The sequence below is a fragment of the Mustelus asterias genome, chromosome 25, assembly GCF_964213995.1.
Source record: "Mustelus asterias chromosome 25, sMusAst1.hap1.1, whole genome shotgun sequence".
Lineage (NCBI taxonomy): Eukaryota > Metazoa > Chordata > Chondrichthyes > Carcharhiniformes > Triakidae > Mustelus > Mustelus asterias.
In genome coordinates this window covers 44,426,716-44,447,569 of record NC_135825.1, presented here as the reverse complement: position 1 = coordinate 44,447,569, position 20,854 = coordinate 44,426,716, and the positions used below count along the sequence as shown (strand labels likewise).

At 42.4% G+C, this 20,854-nt stretch overlaps 1 protein-coding gene across 4 annotated transcripts; it reads left to right on the top strand.

The window, feature by feature from the left end:
• Positions 1–2,869: 2,869 nt before the first annotated feature.
• LOC144511927 (mitochondrial glutamate carrier 1-like) lies at positions 2,870–19,936 on the top strand. 4 transcript variants are annotated; one of them, XM_078242393.1, is made up of 11 exons: positions 2,870–3,099; positions 7,108–7,219; positions 8,123–8,248; positions 9,125–9,180; positions 11,212–11,299; positions 13,609–13,699; positions 14,055–14,173; positions 14,273–14,468; positions 14,951–15,105; positions 16,456–16,531; positions 18,597–19,936. In XM_078242393.1, the coding sequence occupies exons 5-11, from the start codon at positions 11,275–11,277 to the stop codon at positions 18,748–18,750; spliced, it is 816 nt and encodes a 271-aa protein (XP_078098519.1). In that variant the 5' UTR covers positions 2,870–3,099; positions 7,108–7,219; positions 8,123–8,248; positions 9,125–9,180; positions 11,212–11,274; the 3' UTR covers positions 18,751–19,936. The 4 variants fall into 4 exon arrangements, with proteins under 4 accessions (XP_078098519.1, XP_078098517.1, XP_078098518.1 ...); XM_078242394.1 differs by having other exon boundaries at positions 2,925–3,099; positions 14,276–14,468; XM_078242391.1 differs by lacking the exon at positions 11,212–11,299 and having other exon boundaries at positions 2,881–3,099.
• Positions 19,937–20,854: the final 918 nt, after the last annotated feature.

Genomic DNA, 20,854 nt, shown 5'->3' with positions numbered 1-20,854 from the left:
CTGCACTTTAACATTATCCTTCATATTTTAAAAACAAAGTCAAAATCCATCATTCTCCTCTTATATGTATAATCGTTGCAACGTCGCTGGGGTTGCAGTGAAGTCCAAAATTATCCTTGAGCCTAGCTGTCCAAGAAGATTAGAAATCTTTTCTGCTACTTTGCTTTCAGATAGTGCTGACCTTTATTCTGTACATCCCTACCTCTCTCCACATCCATATTGGGTTAAAAACATTAACTCTGTTTTTTCTCTCCACAGACGCTGCCAGAACCTTCTCAGTGTTTCCAGCAATAAGAGTTTTAACAACACCAGGTTAAAGTCCAACAGGTTTATTTGGTAGCAAATGCCATTAGCTTTCGGAGCGCTGCTCCTTCGTCAGATGGAATGGATATCTGCTCACAAATAAGGCACACAGAGACACAAACTCAAGTTACAGAATACTGATTAGAATGTGAATCTTTACAGCTAATCAAGTCTTAAAGATACAGACAATGTGAGTGGAGGGAGCATTAAGCACAGGTTAAAGAGATGTGTATTGTCTCCATTCAGGACAGCCAGTGAGATTCTGCAGGTCCAGGCAAGCTGTGGGGGTTACAGATAGTGTGACATGAACCCAATATCCCGGTTGAGGCCGTCCTCATGTGTGTGGAACTTGGCTATCAGTTTCTGCTCAGCGACTCTGCGCTGTCGTGTGTCGTGAAGGCCGCCTTGGAGAACGCTGACCAGAAGATCAGAGGCTGAATGCCCGTGACTGCTGAAGTGCTCCCCAACAGGAAGAGAACAGTCTTGCCTGGTGATTGTCGAGTGGTGTTCATTCATCCGTTGTCGTAGCGTCTGCATGGTTTCCCCAATGTACCATGCCTCGGGACATCCTTTCCTGCAGCGTATCAGGTAGACAAAGTTGGCCGAGTTGCAAGAGTATGTACCGTGTACCTGGTGGATGGTGTTCTCACGTGAGATGATGGCATCCGTGTCGATGATCCGGCACGTCTTGCAGAGGTTGCTGTGGCAGGGTTGTGTGGTGCCGTGGTCACTGTTCTCCTGAAGACTAGGTAGTTTGCTGCGAACAATGGTCTGTTTGAGGTTGTGCGGTTGTTTGAAGGCAAGAAGTGGGGGTGTGGGGATGGCCTTGGCAAGATGTTCGTCTTCATCAATAACATGTTGAAAGCGCCGGAGAAGACGTCGTAACTTCTTCGCTCCGGGAAATCTTCTCCAGATCCGACATCCATCCCCACACCCCCACTTCTTGCCTTCAAACAACCGCACAACCTCAAACAAACCAGGGCGGCACGGTAGCACTGTGGTTGGCACTGCTGCTTCACAGCTCCAGGGACCTGGGTTCGAAACCAGCTTGGGTTACTGTCTGTGTGGAGTTTGCACATTCTCTTCGTATCTGGGTGGGTTTCCTGCGGGTGCTCCGGTTTCCTCCCACAGTCCAAAGATGTGCGGGTTAGGTTGATTGGCCATGCTAAAATTGCCCTTAGTGTCTTGGGATGCGTAGATTAGAGGGATTAGGGGGTAAATATGTAGGGATATGGGGGTTGGGCCTGGGTGGGATTGCGGTCGGTGCAGACTCGATGGGCCAAATGGCCTCTCTCTGTGCTGTAGGGTTTCTAAGATTCTAAGATCATTGGCCACAGCAAACTACCCAGCCTTCAGGAGAACAGTGACCACATCACACAACCCTGCACAGCAACCTCTGCAAGACTTGCCGGATCATTGACACGGATGCCATCATCTCATGTGAGAACACCATCCACCAGGTACACGGTACCTACTCTTGCAACTCGGCCAACGTTGTTGACCTGATATGCTGCAGGAAAGGATGTCCCGAGGCATGGTACATTGGGGAGATCATGCAGACGCTACGACAACGGATGAATGAACACCGCTCGACAATCACCATGCAAGAGTGTTCTCTTCCTGTTGGGGAACACTTCAGCGGTCACGGGCATTCGGCCTCTGATATTCGGGTAAGCGTTCTCCAAGGCGGCCTTCACGACACACGGCAGCGCGGAGTCACTGAGCAGAAACTGATGGGCAAGTTCCGCACACATGAGGACGGCCTCAACCGGGATATTGGGTTCATGTCACACTATCTGTGACCCCCACAACTTGCCTGGACCTGCAGAATCTCGCTGGCTGTCCTGTCTGGAGACAATACACATCTCTTTAACCTGTGCCTAATGCTCCCTCCACTCACATTGTCTGTATCTTTAAGACTTGATTACCTGTAAAGATTCGCATTCTGATCAGTATTCTGTAACTTGAGTTTGTGTCTCTGTGTGCCTTATTTGTGATGTGGAGATGCCGGTGTTGGACTGGGGTAAACACAGTAAGAGTTTTAACAACACCAGGTTAAAGTCCAACAGGTCTATTTGGGAGCAAATACCATTGACTTGCTATTAGCTGGATTTCCACTCCATCTGACGAAGGAGCAGCGCTCCGAAAGCTAATGACATTTACTACCACATAAACCTGTTGGACTTTAACCTGGTGTTGTTAAAACTCTTACTGTGTTCACCCCAGTCCATCGGCGGCATCTCCACGTCATGTTTCCAGCCATTGCAGCATCAAAGGTGGAGGGAGCTCATGCACAGCACAGTCCAGCTGCGCGCGCACACCCGCCGCCATTTTGATCACGCGGCGATCACGCAGACTTGGCGGAGTCTGATTGGTTCAGAGTTGCTGCTATCTGATTGGTCAGCTATTCAACTGCCGTCTGTTTGAATGGGTCACTATGGAGTTGGGCGGGAGCCAATCACATTGTACAGCTCAGTATCCCCTAATCGGATTGGCCAGTGCCCGGGAAGAGACCACGCCCCCCCACCCCCCCCCCCCCATGCTGCTGGCCAATGGGATTAGCGGTCCCCGCTGAGTGGATTGGCCAGCGGGTGGGGGCGGCTCCGTCTCGTGGCGACTCTGATAACGGAGCGAGCGGCGCCGGCACCGGCACCATTCTGACAAGAGCCTGCCCGCTCAGGTAGTACCCAGCCCAGCCCACAGCACAGCACAGCACAGCACAGCACAACCGCTACCGAGACCCGGCAACACACAGCCCTCACCGTCAATACCGACACCCGCAACAACTGTGCAAAGGTGAGCACTGCTTCGGTACCAAAAGCCCGCCACTCTGCCCGCCCGGGCGGCAGCCGGGGAACCAGCCAGTCGATGGAGGGGAAGTGGTTTGGGGGGACGGGGGTGGTTCTGCTGGGGGAGGGGGGTGGTTCTGCTGGGGGAGGGGGGTGGTTCTGCTGGGGGAGGGGGGTGGTTCTGCTGGGGGAGGGGGGTGGTTCTGCTGGGGGAGGGGGGTGGTTCTGCTGGGGGAGGGGGGTGGTTCTGCTGGGGGAGGGGGTGGTTCTGCTGGGGGAGGGGGGTGGTTCTGCTGGGGGAGGGGGTGGTTCTGCTGGGGGAGGGGGTGGTTCTGCTGGGGGAGGCGGTGGTTCTGCTGGGGGAGGGGGTGGTTCTGCTGGGGGAGGGGGTGGTTCTGCTGGGGGAAGGTAAGGCAGGCGGGTTGGCGAGGGCGGGGGGCAGGCAGTTGGGTGGGGGAGCTGTCACTATCCAGCTATGAGTGTCACTTCATTGAGTGTATCCCCCCCCCCCCCCCCCAGTTGTCTAAATCATGGCTCGGTTCGGGTTTTATTTGTCGTTTTAGTTCCCTACAGGTGGCACTTCACTGCGGATGTATGTAGTTGTTACCTTACTTAACACTGGGGAAATGAGAGCAGATTTCAGGAACGAATGGCTTGAACTATTATATATTTCATGCTGGGTGTTCAGCCTAAATTTTCCATATGAGGAAGTGCCCAGAGTTGAGTCACCAGATTGCAACATTTTAAGTGAGGGGATATTTTCTGACTCTTAATCACATGATTGATTGGGTTTTTTTGTAATTTACAAACCCTTGTCTAAGAATGAGTCGATTGGTTGCTCAATGATGAATATGCATAGTTTTGTCCTGTGCCTTTGGATCAATCTATAGCCTGTGAGTCTCTTGGTGATTTCCCCCCCCACCTTCCCTGTAGGGATTGACCCATTCCTGATTATCATTCCTCCTTGGTTGGTCCCTTTTTCAAAGTAGACATTAATGTTTGAATCAAATTGATCTGGTCTTGTATCTCCATGTAAAAATGGTGTCCTGTACTCTGCTTCAGGGATGTGCTTGACTAACTTCAGGCGGGGAAATTAATCTGTAACCTTAATGCTTTGTGGTTCAACTTTGGTCGTTGAGTTGTATTTGTTTAAGAAATACTACTGCATATGTTGGGAGGTGCACACATTGTCTGGACCAACACTTTGGTGCATCACTTAGACAATGAAGGATTTTTGTTTGAATGATGGTGGTCTCGTCTCTTGCGTTTCACATTAGTGACTAAAGCAGTTACTAACAGCAATTTCAGAGCTAATAACTTGGTTTTGAGCAGTGCCGGTATTTGCTTTTAGCAATTTACTTTCAATATTACTGTGCCCAGTTAAGTAATCATCAGGCAAAAAGGTCACGAATTTATGCTGTAGCAATGAGTTTCTTTTGGGATTTGTATTGATTTGGAGGTGTATACACAATCCTTTTAACAGTAGGAAGTACTAATGTTAAGTACTTGCTGAAATACAGAATTGTCCACACTGCCCTCCATTAAAATTGATATTTGAAGTGGGTATTGGCTTTTTGCAGCAAGTTTGGCGGGTGGAATTTTTGTTGAAAGTTATCTTTACGAAGCACAGTGCAGCGTAATGAGCTGGCAGATAGTTGTTTCTCAGAACCCAGAAGTAATCTGATGATTTTCAGAAACTGAGAATAGACGTTTTTGTGGCTTTTAAAAATATACTGGAGGTGTGTGTTGAAATGTTGTTTCTGTGACTGTGCTGAGAATGTGGGCAATGTTGTTAGCTATTTCTGTGGTGAGGTTTTGTGTAACTTTCGAAAGACCAGCAGAATTTGTTTCTCTCCCAGCTAACAAAGTGAAATTGAGAAATGAATTCTCTGATCAGTGTTTGTTGAAATTCCTTTCTAAATTTTTGGTCTGGGAAAGTTGCTGGCCACTTTATTGCTCTTTTAGTTGAAAGCTACTTTTTGCCAGATGCTGTGTGACTTGCACAATTTGTTCATTCAAATTCTTTTACATGACTGCAGAGTTGAATCAAGCTGTCTCCCTGGCACATTGTGATCATGAGGTTGCGCAGAACTTGGGCCCAGTGTTAGATAAACCTCATGAACCATAGATTCATAACCCTTTAGATGTATTCCAGTTATGTGATCTGAAGGTACAGATCACATTGCAAAGCATTTGCAACTTAATAGCGTGCTGACTGTAGGATTGAGCCTCACGGAACAAGATTATTTTCTTTAGATCTCCACCTCCCTGCAACTGCTTATTGATTTTACTTCAGCTGGTTTGACTACGTGTAATCTTCCATGACACTATAACCATGTCTATCCACTGAGTGTTATCCTGTGCGACTGAAATTAGTTCACTAGTAATAGTTTACAAGCTTTAGACCATGGCTGGGAAAATGACCAGCATCATGTTGAGTACGTGGAACTTTCTGTGATATCACAACAGTGGTGAGGATGTGAGGTTATTGGTTTGGTAGATGAAGTAGTTGATTTAAATTGAAACTCTATCTGGTCTACTGTTCATATTGCAACAGAATGGAATTTCCCTCTAGTACAGCTAAAGGATAGTGGTCAAGTTCATTGAGTTTATCCTAGCTCTTTCAAAGGGCATTTCAGTTATTCCCACTACCCTGCTTTCCCATATCCAGTTCCCTTTCAAAGATAAAAGGAAAACTACTCCAAATGGTGGAAATTTGAAATTAAAACAGAAAATGCTGGAAATACTCAGCAGGTCTGGCAGCATCTGTGGAGGGAGAAATGGAGCTAACTCAAACTCCAGCAATCTGTTCCCTCTTCAAAGCTTTCTTTCCTAGTGTGGTGCCCAGAATTAGGTCCAATAATTCAGATGCTGCAGAATTTGTTTTATTCCAGGTCTGCATATTTCCTGGCTTCTTTGTATTCTGAATTTATGAATTCGTGTCCCAAATGCTTTAACTGTGATAACCTCCTGTTACTTTCAATGATGTATGCATAAGCACCTCCAGACACACTCCCGCACCTCTTTTTGTAAAAAATTGTATCATGGTAAGTACCGTCTCCATATTCTTCCACCAAAATGGATTGCCTCATTTTTCTGTTAATTTAATCTGCCATGTGACTGCCCATTCCATATAATGGCAGGTTTGTATCTTCAGGGATACAATGACATGTTTTGTCAGAGCTTGAGAGTTGTAACCAAAGCCAGACAATAAGATTTTCTTGTGTCGGGAGTTTCCGCTGAGTTGAGTATTTTGTTGAATGATCAGTAACCTAGCAAGGATCAGATTAAATGAATCATCTTGGAGTGGCTTCAGAGTAGTGAAAGGTGTGTGTGTGTCATTGTGGAAGGTGAATCTAACGTTGTAAATAAATTGATTCCAGTGTCCATAAATCTGAAGAAATGAAGTTTCTTTGGATCCTATAAGCCTATTTAAGATTTCATTGGTGTCTGTTGATATTAACCAGAGCCAAGAATTTGAATCCTGGTCTCTGGTCAGCCAAGTCCTGCAACTGAAGTGATAAGATACCTGAGATGGAAGGTTGAAGAAATAAATCAACTAAGATGTACCTGCTGAGGAATAATGGCAAAGTCTTCATGGTCCCAGATGACCATCGACTGTTTCCCCCTTTCAGGGGAGAGCTGACTGGTAGTGATTTAACCTGAGGATCATTAGGTACAAGGCAAGGTTAAGAAGGTGGGGCCTTCATGAGTAACCTCAGTGGGTACAGGAATTGAACCCGCACTGTTGGCATTGCTCACTACAAACCAGCCATTAAACCAACTGAGCTAGCCGACTCCCTGACTGAGGAATACTTGTCCATTGAGTCCTGCTGGAGTAAAATGAAGTCAGGATTCATACTTTCTGTAATAGGTTTACTACTGAGGCACAGTACCTCTGACTATTAAGTTGAGACTTGATTGCGTGCAGAATAACCTAGCATACTCGCATGTGATTCTTGGGTGTATTAATGTGACTGTTGAAGTGAGCTGAAATATGACATTTGTTCTACAGGATCTAAGCTGCACTTCCTCGGTAACTGTTCAGCTGTGCTGTGTGAACTTGTAACCATCTTGTTTCTGCATACTTTGAAGAAAACTGCAAATATGTCCAGCAACCAAATCAGGTAGGCATTTTTTGTTTTTCACAAGTTAAAGGCTTATAGTTCACTCAATTTCTAATATTCTTTGTACCTTCCTACCCCTGCCCCAGTGGTTGAAGTGTGCCCTTCAGTTCTATTCATGTTTTTGTAATGCTGCAAGTGGCTTTTATTTTGAATGAAGTACAATTCAAAATTGTGGAACTTCAGTTATGAGTCAGTTATTGACAGTTGGATAAATTCAACAGGTCTGGCAGCATCTGTGGAGAGAGAAAGTTAACATTTCAATGGATGAGGTCTTCAGCGTTTTTACAGAAATATTGGAAATATGAAACTCCAGCACACTCTCTGAAATTGGTGCTGACAGCCAGGCTATAATTCTACCAGTAATGGTAGCTTGCAATATGATGTGGAGATGCCGGCGTTGGACTGGGGTAAACACAGTAAGAAGTTTAACAACACCAGGTTAAAGCCCAACAGGTTTATTTGGTATCTGGTGTGGCTTTTGCTACCAAATAAACCTGTTGGACTTTAACCTGGTGTTGTTAAACTTCTTACTGAGCTTGCAATATTCCAGCCCAGTTTCAGCAAGTTTTATTGGGTCTCTTTTGTTTAAAAAAAATTGCAGCTGAATCTGAACTCATGAGTCTACACTTTTAGTAAGCATCATGGTAAATGATCAGGGGCGGCAAACTTGGTTGGAGTTGTCTTTCTGGCCCAAGATGCTCAAAACCACATGGGGTCCCTACGTGTCTCCATCTAAGCATGACACAATAATAAAACTGGAGACTGTGCTCTGTCTGTCTTAGTACCATATTGTGGCACATTTGCCTCTTAAGCCATCCTGTTCAAACAAGGTTCAGAAGTTCTGTTGGACATTTAATATATAACTTGCAACTAACTGTTTGCTTCCTTTTGTTCAATACTCAGCCTCCCTGCTAAACTCATCAATGGTGGAGCTGCTGGATTGATTGGAGTCACTTGTGTTTTTCCGATAGACCTGGTCAAGACCAGGCTGCAGAACCAAAGGACTGGGCAGCGTATCTACACCAGCATGTGAGCTTTAGTATTAAACTGTTGATTTCAAATGAGGGCGTGAATGCATTTTACACCAAATCTGACATGTATTTGCTATTTGGGTTCAGCTAACATTTCATCTTTCAAACTTATCTTGGTGCATTATTGTGCTGTGACTGGAATGTTTTATACAAGATTTTAGGCTAGTCAAAAGTTCTAAATTGATGATATTGGCAGTTGCTGGTTTCTTGGCGGAGAGCAGCTCCTTCATCTGTTGAGTGGAAGTTTGAAAGTCAAACTAGTCTGTATATAATCCACTGCCATGTTTTTCTTAAATAACAGTAAAAAGTCTAACAACACCAGGTTAAAGTCCAACAGGTTTATTTGGTAGCAAATGCCACTAGCTTTCGGAGCATGCTGCTCCTTCGTCAGGTGGAGTGGGAGATGTGCTCCCAAACAGGACACACACTCAATTTACAGAATAATGATTGGAATGCTAATACAGCTAATCAAGTCTTAAAGGTACAGACAATGTGAGTGGAGAGAGCATTAAGCACAGGTTAAAGAGATGTGTATTGTCTCCAGACAGGACAGCCAGTGAGATTTTATAAGTCCAGGCAAGTTGTGGGGGTTACAGATAGCGTGACATGAACCCAAGATCCCGGTTGAGGCCGTCCTCATGTGTGCGGAACTTGGCTATCAGTCTCTGCTCAGTGACCGGCATCTCCACATTTCTTAAATAATAGTGCACTACAGTAGCATTGAACTTGAGCCTTACTGCAATTTAGAAATCTGATTTTAAAAAGCCTGGAAAGGCGGTATTAGTTTCAACTGCTGTTCCATCCTTTATTTCTTTGGTAGCTGTGTTGAGTTCTCTTGTTGCTCCTTTATAATTACTTTTTCTCTTGTCTCAAGGATGGACTGTCTGATTAAGACTGTGCGATCTGAAGGATATTTTGGAATGTACAGAGGTAAGGATTGTTTCCACTTTCTGCTTCTCAACATTAGAATGTGCAATGATGCCTGAATTTTTTTAGAGCTCGTATCTTGTCAGTGACTTACTCCAACATGTGTAGATAATATTTTTGGGTACCATTCAGTGCATTTAGTTTGCAAACAGCCCTTCAGTTTAGACTGTCCTGAAATTGAATGTCTTTTGAATATAGTAGCATTAGCTGTCACCATTCAGATTAAAAGTCTAAAGACATGTCAGTTTCTCGCCATCTTTTCTTGTTTTAATTATGCTGGGGTTCAACAGCAATGCTGCTAGGAATCCTCTGGCACCCTTCTGCAGTTGCCGTTCATGTATAAACTGAACCCACTCCTTCCTTTCCTAGCCTCATCTGCACATGCAGCAGGCATCACCAGGTGGCATCTAGAGCTGGGCCTCTTGGGGTGCTGAGTGCACCTGTTTAGACAGATAACATGACATGAATTAGAGGCCTCATAATCTCTCAAATCACTAGTTACAACCGGTGTTCAGAATTAAATATCTAAACAATATATTGAAGATTTAATAAACTCCTGAGCATTTTTTAAATAAGAGACCTGGTTCAGTGGTGTAGTCAGGCCATTCAGCACTACTGTGTAGGTCATGTACACAAGTGTATGGAGTTAAGTGTTTAAAGCTGCAGTAATTGGGCATGTTTTCAGGAGACCATGTTCTTCAGGTGAATTGTAGTAGATTCAACTATATGCTGCTACAAAATAACTATTGATAAACTGGTGGGGCTTCATAGTACAACACAATATACTGAATTATACTAGTCCTATAAAACCTAAACTGGTGGTATATCATCAAAGTAACTTGTAGTAATAATTCTGTCATGAGCTTGTGTCAGATCTCTAAAACGATTGTATTTAGACCGTGATTGGCAAGGGGAGAAAGCAGCCTGTGAATTTGACTCCTTGCCATTTGGGCTCTTTTTATTTTGACAGTGTTAAATGTAAGCAAAATAATTAAGGGGAAATGAGTTGAATAGAGGTTTACAGCATGGAAACAGGCCCTTCGGCCCAACTTGTCCATGCCTCCCCTTTTTTTAATGACTAAGCTAGTCCCAATTGCCCGCGTTTGGCCCATATCCCTTGATAGCCATCTTAATCACGTAACTGTCTAAATGCTTTTTAAAAGTCAAAAATTGTACCTGCCTCTACTGCTACCTCTGGCAGCTCATTCCAGACACACACCACTCTCTGTAGAAAAATTGCCCCTCTGGACTCTTGTATCTCTCCCCTCACCTTAAACCTATGCCTCTAGTTTTAGACTTCCCTACCTTTGAGAAAAGATATTGACTATCTAGCTGATCTATAATATACCTGTTGAGATTAAACTAAGCAGCACTATTGTTAGCTTTTCCAAGCAGATTGGAATGACCTAGGACTGGTTGCTGGCAACGCAAGGTTAAAATAGTCTAGGTCAGTTACATGTACCTGAACCTCAGTCAAGGGCAGGGGTAAGCCCAGTTCTTTCCTGGTTGCTGTGCAAGTGTTTAGCTTGGTTACATTGTCCTTTGTGGTCATGTAGCTTGCCAGCATTTGCTCTTACAACTTAATTTTGAGTCATGGCTATTGGGGTGTAGCACCAGAGGGGACTCAAATCAGAGGTAACTCCGAAATCTTGCAAATTATTGAAGGTAGCACAACCTAATGGATTTTAGATAAAAGCCTGTCCTTTGAGAGGGCAGATATGAACGAAACGAATACACTATTTGAAGAAATTAAGCCTAGCCTATTCTCTACTTTGCTTAGCCTTGCCGGGGGGGGAATCTGCCAGTATGCTTTCTGGTTAATCAGCTAATGTTAAATACCAAAGTAACACCTGTGACCAAGAATGTGAGCTCTTAAGACATGCCTATTGATGAGGTGCTTTAAGTTTAGGAATTCATGTAAGCAGTGCACTGTAAATATGTAAATGCAAACAAGGAGATGTTAATGCCAAGTGTCCACTGCTTAAAAAAACTTGGAGGAAATGCTGTTGCTTGTATCTGTTTTTCATGTTACAGACAGTCGCCAAGGATATTGAGGGCTAGCCGATCTGGCGAAGCCACGATGGATCAAATCATTAAATGGTTTACAGTACCATTTACTATTGTAATTAGGATCCATTTAATTCTATTTTCTGTATATTTGTAAAATCTTTCAGCAAAGATTCCACCTTGCTCACTCCTAAGAATGTCCTCATCCCTTTTCCCCTCTGCTCTCTTATTTCTTCATTCTTAAAACTGTATGCAGCATCTCTACTGATCTTCCCTCCTGCCTTAGTTCAGTTTGCAAAGAAACTCTGAAATCTTAACCTATTAGTTTTGATGGTGACCTTACATTGGGGTGGAATGTTTTTAGTGATTGTTGTCACATCTGTCCCAATGGGTAGCATTTGCTCTGCTGTAGAGTGCAGTTAGCAAACTGTCGTAATTTGAATCATTGGGCACTCTGTCGTTTTACTATCTTGAATGCTGTTTGTGCTAAGCAGTTTATCTGGAAATTAAAAGCTAAAGGTGGCAAATTATTGTCTGGTTATTTAACTACAATTGGGATCACAGCTGAGCCTAAATCTTTCCCTTGATGTACAGAATGATATACATCAAGTGATGTACAGAAAATTAGCTTCTCCTTAGCCCAGGTACATTGAAGTCAAAAGTGTCAACGCAGCAAACTTAGCCGAAGTGTGTTAACTTGGCATAAACCATATTTGGACTTGAGAGCCTGATGATTTGCACGTGTTTGATATCTCCGTAGATTAGAAGCATAGAATCCCAACCGTGCAGAAGGAGGCCATTTGGCCCATCGGGTCTGCACTGACCACAATCCCCTGCAACCCCACACATTTACCCTATTAATCCCCCTGACACTAGGGTCAATTTAGCATGGTCAATCCACCTAACCCGCACATCTTTGGACTGTGGGAGGAAACCCATGTGGACATGGGACAATGTGAAAACTTCACACAGTCAGTGACCAGAGGCTGGATTTGAACCTAGGTCCCTGGTGCTGTGAGGCAGCAGTGTTAACCACTGCTACCGTGCTGTTAACCTGGAAGCTGCAAAACTGCATTGCCCAGAATAATGTGGCATTAACTTTTCACCAGTGAAATGTGCAGTTTGTTTGAATAAGAATTCGGCTCCCATTTTCCCGGACTACACTTTCAAGTGGTTGCTCTTGATGTTTTTTTTACGATATAGAAGTATTGTTGACAATAGTCACTTCTATCACTTCTCAAAATTACAGATTCTTCATTAGAAGTTGGAGTTTAATGTGATCTTCATCAAACAAACCAATACTTTGATTTCATGGAGTCTTTGTTCTGTATCTTCATATTCCAATCTATTAGCACTGTCAATCTTGCTCAATGGTGCAAAAGTTTTAATCTGCATGCAATATCAAAACACTGCTTAAGTATAGCTATTTATGTCCCTTCTGATCTATCTTCTATTCTCTGGAAATATGTATTTGTGTAATTGGAATACTGTAATTTATACGTTGCATTTCAGACATTCTACTTTAATCCCCTTTAAACCTGGATTAGCCAACATTGGAGCTTTTGCAGCATTTTAAAGGGAGTACCTAAGATTATACACTCTGCTAGATGCCTAACCCTCCAAATTTCAACCCATCTAGCTGTGCTTAACATTGCACAGTTCCCAAACTTTGCATTATGATTTGATCAAATTCCATCACTCAACCTTTTTGGTCTCTTGGCCAAAGTCTCTATTCTTGAGCTTGGATGACATTGGAAAGCTGTTCAATCTAGGACTGTCCTGGCTGAGTCTGATCCTATTGTATGATGTCCAGAGATTTAATTAATTATGATTATGAACCTTTGGTTACTTATCTACACTTGTGTCCAGCTGTTCCTTACTGTGGTCGGACAAATCAAAGTGAGTTGTAAGCTTTTAGTTTATGGCTCATCACCCCACATGATGGTGGATTCACTCCCAACCATTGGAGGGTATAATTCCACCCTGAGAGAACTGAAGGGGAACACATTGTTAAACCAGGCCTTCTGAAATGCTGAAGCTTGTTCAGAATGGCATCCCATGTATTCAACAAAATGGAGTAAATAGTTGCTTTCAAGACTTCAGGCTATTGCTATCTAGTTATTTTATTAATAGGTTAATCTAACCAGAAATTAAGACCCTATATTTCGTGTGGAAGATTCCCCTTCCTTCTGTTGAGTCATTCCTGTTTACATCAGGTGCTCTGTCACTTGGAAGACTTTCTGTCATACAGCTGCTCGGCGATTAATCCATAAAGCTGCATAAGCTCAGTGTTGTGTTAAAACCGGGGAGACAGAGTATTGACTTGAATATAGAAATCATTATATCTAATTGTGCTGAATGTAAATGGTGACTACATGAAATCCATGGGGAGTAAGACTCTGGTGTCTGTTTTCTGTCCCATAGGTGCGGCTGTGAACCTAACATTGGTAACACCTGAGAAGGCCATTAAACTTGCTGCAAATGACTTTTTTCGTCAGTATTTGTCAAAAAATGGGTATGTTTGGTTTTGTTTTAGCATAAGTAAATTGGGAGTTCATCAGATAGTTGCCTTAATGGGAAAGGCAGTCACTAGTTTCTGTAATGTTGCTACATAATCAACTTGTGTAATAAAATGAAGCAGGGGAACAATTGCCCAGTTTGATTGTGTATAGTAGTGTGTAAAATTTAATTTTGACATTCCTAATCCAAGATATTCAAGCTGGAAAGCTTTTAATGGAAATTCCTTAATTGTATTATGTCAAAAATCATTAAGTTTAAATACTGTTTAGTATCTATGTTGTATTGTGGTTAATATAGCATGTGGCACCTTGATTTCCACAGGCATTTGAATGTATTCTTTTGTTTTTCAGTAAGGGCTTAAATGTGTTCAAAGAGATGCTGGCAGGTTGTGGGGCAGGACTCTGTCAAGTTGTTGTCACTACTCCTATGGAGATGTTGAAAATCCAGCTCCAGGATGCTGGCAGATTAGGTAACCAGTCAATTTACTCGAATTAAGTAACATAACTTCATATGGCAAGGATTATATTAGACATTAGCAAGGATACTAAATTTATTTTCTTTGATACAGCAGCCCAGCAGAGATTGAAATTGCCTTCAAGTTCATCCACTAAAGTTGTAGCCACTAACCCAGTTCTGAGTCGGGCATACAATGTTGGCCCTGCTGCTGTTACCAGGCCAACGTCTGCTACCCAGATTGCCAAAGATCTGTTCTACTCCCAAGGATTCCGGGGACTGTATAAAGGATTAGGAGCCACTATACTGAGGTACAGTAGCTTTAATGTCACTAGGTTATTTTATATTTACCAGTATTCTGTCAGAAATAAAATCATGTGACATTTTGTACCAAGGCACCAATAATATCAATTGCTAGCTTCTGTTAATCCCAGCAATACATTTAATATTGTACAGTTCAAAATGTGCTCAAATTAGAAATGCAAAATCTATATACCAGGTGGGTGTTTTTCAGAAGTGGTAACAGCCAAAATATTTTGCATGTACAGCATGTGACTTGCCCCTCTGCTAACGTGGTCAGTTGGAAGATGCAGCTACATTCCTCAGCAAGGTACTTGAATCCTTAATGGGTTCTTACCAGTGTCCTTTACTGAGCTACTGAATGGTTAGGATGCTTAATGTAACCTTGCTATGTAATACAATCACTGAATAAATTAACAGCAATATGTAGCCTTGCCAATTATGATTGTACGAAAATGTGTTCTCTATTGATTATATTCCTTTTAATAAACAGGGATGTTCCTTTCTCTGTCATCTACTTCCCATTGTTTGCCAATCTGTACAAACTTGGACAAAATTCGTTGGATGGGAAAGCTTCTTTCCTCCATTCATTTTTATCAGGATGTATTGCTGGTTCTGTTGCTGCTGTAGCTGTCAACCCATGTGATGGTAAGCATGCTGTGTTGGACTTGAAAGATTTTTCTTCCACTATATGGGTCAAAAGTAACCAATGGTTTTGGGGGGTGGGGGAGAACTGGAGCGCTTGTGGGAATCCCCCCACACGAGAGAATGAAAAAAGTCCACACAGGCACTGAAGCCAGAATTGAACCTGGATGCCTGGTGCTGAGGCATCTGTGCTAACCAGTCATTGTACTCCAGAAGTAATTCTATTGACAAATTGAGGATCTTTTTAACAAAACAAGCTTTATTCATAACACAGTATGACTGTAATGAAATGGCCGTTGAATGATCTTTGAAAATGAAAGGAAACTACTTTTAACTGCTATCTTGAGCAGTATTTCTCAATGCTTAAACCTGCTTTAAAAAATAGCAAATCCAGGCATACTTGCTTAACCTTTGTTAAGGTTAAGGGAAGCTTTGGAGCTTCCAGAGATTGTGTAGAAGAGAGGGCTACTTGTAGCTTCTAACTTTAAACAGCCCTCTCCAACAACTGAACTCGGGTAACTCTTTCTCTGCTGCATACCTAGCCCCTCCCCATGTTTAATATCACATGACTATAAGACCCCGTGTCACTAACTTTTTCCGTTACTTGAATCAAGAAAGCACCCCAGGGATTCTCTTGGTAAACAAAAGCGCATTCTGCAAAATGAGTAATTATCCTGTTTTCCAGCACCTGTATCCCTGCCAGACAAACTGACTAACCAAACACTGGATCTTAAAGCAGGCCAACCCCCCCCCCCACCCATATATTAATAGCACAGTATCACCACACTACACTTCACAACTCAGTGAAGCACATTTGAAAAGTGTAAGACTAGAACAAATCTGGTAAGATTAACTTTGTACAAGCTTTAACCAGGCCAACTAAACTTCAATTTCCAATAGTGATTTGTGTTAGGATAAAATTGGGACAGAATCAAAATAGGATGCACAAACATAATAGAGGACTCATCGCAGGAGTTGACCTGCTTGAGTTTGAAATGAATTTGTTTATTCACTGTTGTATTCAGGATTCACTCCGTTTGTAATTAAGTTGTGGTTCAATTAGCAATTAAATGGTTAAAGCAGTACAGCACTTGCCAATAAGCACAGTGCTTCCTGTGTTACATAAATGGCACCTCTTCCTGGAATCAGCTTAGTTCGGTTGGTGGTTATACAAAGTTGATGTAGGGTTGAGATAAAGGACAGCATTGTGCTTCCAGTATGTTTTACACGTGGCAAAAGAGATCCAATTGCTTCATTAAATTATACCTAAAGTGACCAAGAACTTTATTTTACACTTATGAAAATGCAGGAACAAACTATTTGATAGTAAATTGACCTATTTTTATATTTCAGTGATCAAAACCCGATTTCAGTCACTACATAGAGGAGCAAATGAAGAAACCTATAGTGGAATTGTGGACTGTGCAAGGTGAGCAAAATCAAGTGAGCAGTTTGTGGAAGAGTGGTTTTTAAAGTCCATTGGGTATCGGACAAGCATAAAACTGCATCAGGCAAAGCCGTCCCATCTTTGTGCTGTTAACCTGTGACATGATAAAGTAGGAGAAGGTCTTTTCTGATGGAGAGCTTTAGTGGAAGCATGTCCTGTGCTTCTGGTAAAACCTCAGATGGGTGCATGTCAAATGGGAGTGTACATATTACAGAGGAGGTGGTGCTGGAAGTCTTAAAGCGCATCAAGGTAGATAAATCCCTGGGACCTGATGGTGTATCCCAGGACGTTGTGGGAGGCTAGGGAGGAAATTGCAGGTCCCCTAGCAGAGATATTTGAATCATCAATAGTCACAGGTGAGGTGCCTGAAGATTGGAGAGTGGCAAATGTTGTGCCCTTGTTTAAAAAGGGCTGCAGGGAAAAGCCTAAGAACTACAGGCCAGTGAGCCTCATCTGTGGTGGGTAAATTGTTGGAAGGTATTTTGAGACAGGATCTACAGGCATTTAGAAATGCAAGGACTGATTAGGGACAGTCAGCATGGCTTTGAGTGGAAAATCATGTGTCTCAAATTTAATTGAGTTTTCTGAAGGGGTAACCAAGAAGGTAGATGAGGGCAGTGCAGTTGATGTTGTTTACATGGACTTTAGTAAGGCCTTTGACAAGGTACCGCATGGTAAGTTGTTGCATAAAGTTTAATCTCATGGGATCCAGGGTGAGGCATCTAAATGGATACAAAATTGGCTTCTTAACAGAAGCCAGAGGGTGGTTGTAGAGAATTGTTTTTCAAACTGGAGGCCTGTGACCAGTGGTGTGCCTCAGGGATCAGTGCTGGGCCCACTGTTATCTGTCATTTATATTAATGATTTGGATGAGGGGGCATGGTTAGTAAGTTTGCAGATGACACCAGGATTGGTGGCATAGTGGACAGTGAAGAAAGTTACCTCCAATTGCAACGGGATCTTGATCAATTGGACCAGTGGGCTGACGAATGGCAGATGGAGTTTAATTTAGACAAATGTGAGGTGATGCATTTTGGTAGATTGAACCAGGGCAGGTCTTACTCAGTTAATGGTAGGGCATTGGGGAGAGTTACAGAACAAAGAGACCGAGAGGTACATGTTCATAGCTCCTTGAAAGTGGAGTCACAGGTGGACAGAGTGGTGAAGAAGGCATTCAGCATGCTTGGTTTCATTGGTCAGAACATTGAATAAAGGAGTTGGGATGTCTTGTTGAAGTTGTACAAGACATTGGTAAGGCCACACTTGGAATACTGTGTGCAATTCTGGTCACCCTATTATAGAAAGGATATTATTAAACTAGAAAGAGTGCAGAAAAGATTTAGTAGGATTCTACTGGGACTTGATGGATTGAGTTATAAGGAGAGGCCGAATAGACTGGGACTTTTTTCTCGGAGTGTAGGAGGCTGAGGGGTGATCTTGGAGGTCCATAAAATAATGAGGGGCATAGACAAGGTGAGAGGGGAGAGATACAAAATTGTTCAGAGGGTGGTGAGTGGAACGAGGTAGTAGTAGAGGTGGGTACAATTTTATCTTTTAAAAAGCATTTAGATAGTTACATGGTTACGATGGGTATGGAGGGATATGGGCCAAATGCAGGCAATTGGGATTACCTTGGGGGTTTTTTAAAAAAGGGCAGCATGGACAAGTTGGGCCGAAGGGCCTGTTTCCATGCCAAGTTGGGCCGAAGGGCCTGTTTCCATGCCAAATGGATCACCTCAAATGGGTGCACGTCTTGAGATGGTGCTGCAAGTGAATTCAATCTGGCTAAGCTCAAATGGTGTGAAACCTGGGGCCAGTTGGCAGAATATTTGATTACAAACTCAAATCACTGCTATACCTGACCTAAAACCTCTGCATGCATTATACCAGCTGGGGTTTGTAGGGTAACTTGCTGGAGCTAGAAATGTATTCCAACATTGTTTGGTTCGTACCCTCTTCCCACCCTATTAAAATAACATTTTCACTTGAATCTACGCACGATTTTATAATGACTCTTAGAAATTAACTTAATTTTCTCTCCCTGCAGGAAAATCTGGGTGAATGAGGGACCTTCTGCATTCTTGAAGGGATCTGGCTGTCGAGCGCTAGTCATTGCACCACTCTTTGGCATTGCGCAAATGATTTACTTTGTAGGAGTTGGAGAATTTGTCTTGGGATTTTCACATTTTGAAGTGTACTAATTGTATCCATTCCTGAAGGACTGATTAGATTAGACTCTATGCTGGAAAATCCCAAACAAGGAACCAAGACATTGCTGCAGCTACTGGAGGGTTTGCTCGTTCTACCTTCATTCAGATTCCAGGAGAGGTTGTGAATATGGGAATACTGTTTGGTGGATCAAGAATATTGGTCATCAACCTCTTAGTTACTGAATGATGTGGGTAGTTGGTTTTAGAGAGGTTGTCTTGAAGTGTTGGAAAAGATTGCTTAAACTAAAGGGGCCAAATCTGTATTTCCCTCACCAGCTCCATAGTCATTTTTTTCTTAGGTTTGTGGAGAGTTGGAACAGAAATTACACACTTTTTTTAAAAAAGAAAACATTTTTATACTTTGGTCACATTTTTAAAGCCAATCTTAATTTTAAGGTTGGAGACCTCTTAAAAGCAAAATTATTTTGGAGATGCCTGGGGGGACTTGAAACTAGTTGCTCCAGATAAGGTCACCAAATGGCTTCATTTCAAAAAAGGAACACCTGACTTGACTTGAAAGTTTAACATGGGGGATAATTTCAAAGACATTTTACATCTACTTAAAGGAATAGTTTCTGGAAAACTGTTTCCATCATGTTTTTAAAAATGCTATGCAAAAGCAAAACCACTCATTCAGTTAATGAGCTCCACAGAATTCAGTATTTGATTTATTTCATATTTGGATCTACCCATGTGAATGAAGAATTGTGCTCCTTGCACTTGATCTGGCTGTTACACCAAAGATGGCCACTTAACATATTTACAAAGGGCACATTGCAGAACAAGATGCTGACTAGATCCATATGTTACAAAGCATTTAATTCTAACTGATACTATAGTAGCAAAAAGAAAATGTCTGTCAGGTTAAATAAATAAATCGGTCTTAAAATTGAGACAGGATTCTCACAACTTAGCATCCTGTTAAAAATGGAATTGTTGACTGGAATTCGTAGCACTGTGGAGATGTCACCAGTAGGACGTAACTGGTCCTTTCTCTGTTTCACTGTAAATGTCACAATACAAATACCTCTGATTAATGTTTACCTGTAAAGCTGTCTGTGCCATTAAATTTATTTACATGAAATATTTAAATACTGAACTGGGTCACAATGCCATTATTTAAATGGTTTACAAACCAATTCAAACTGTGACAATAAACTTAAAGTTTTATAATCTTGCTTTGTGTTTCACTACTCGTGTATTCTGTAACCTTTCATTGTCTGACACTGCATGGACACGTCAAGAGTTGCTGCTGGTAACAGCTGAATTTCTTCCCATCTTGGAGGCATTGTCTCTTTCCTGTTTACAGGTGCTGCTCACTCTTGCATATATCTCTCCAATTGCTGTTGTTTGAGTGAAGAAGCATCACAGCTGATCTTTGTTCTTTGTCCAACGTCTTTGCATACTTCCAGAAATGGGTTGGTTAGCAATCCTGAAGGGAAAAATAAATTTGTCCACTATGGCAGGTAGAATAGAAAAGCTGTATATTCAAGTGGGGAGATTCAAGAACTTAGTACAGAGGGATCTGGCTATCCTGGTACATGAAGCAGAAAATACATGCAGATACAGCAAGTAATTAGGAAAGCAAGTGGAATATTGCCATTTATTACAAGAGTAGGGATGTTTTATTGCAGCTGTGCAGGGCCTTGGTGAGATATCTGGAATGCTGTATAGTTCTGGTCTCATTTGAAAAAGGATACAATAGTATTGGAAGCAGTTCAGAGAAGGTTGAACTAATTCCTGGAATGAAGGTGTCATTGAAGAATACAGCACAGGCCCATCGAGTCTGCACTGGTCAAAGACATGCCACCCAAATATTCTAATCCCATTTTCTAGCACTTGGCCCACACCTTGTATACTTTGGCATTGCAATTGCATATCTAAATAATACTTGATCTCTAACCACCCTTTCAGGCAGTGTTCCAGACTCCTGCCACCTTCTGGGTGAAGTTTTTCCTCACATCCCCTCTACTGCCCCTTACCTTAAATCAATGCCCCTGCTCATTGATCCCTCCAAGAGGAAAGTTTGTTCCTGTCTATCTGTCCCTCATAATTTTATTCATCTCTATCATATTACCGTCTCCTCTGCTCCAAG

Coding starts and splice junctions, on each gene's coding strand:
- LOC144511927 (XM_078242391.1), top strand. CDS start 7,200: ATGTCCAGCAACCAAATCAG. Junction 13,700..14,054: donor CAGTATTTGTCAAAAAATGG/GTATGTTTGGTT, acceptor TTTGTTTTTCAG/TAAGGGCTTAAATGTGTTCA. Junction 15,106..16,455: donor AGCTGTCAACCCATGTGATG/GTAAGCATGCTG, acceptor TTTATATTTCAG/TGATCAAAACCCGATTTCAG.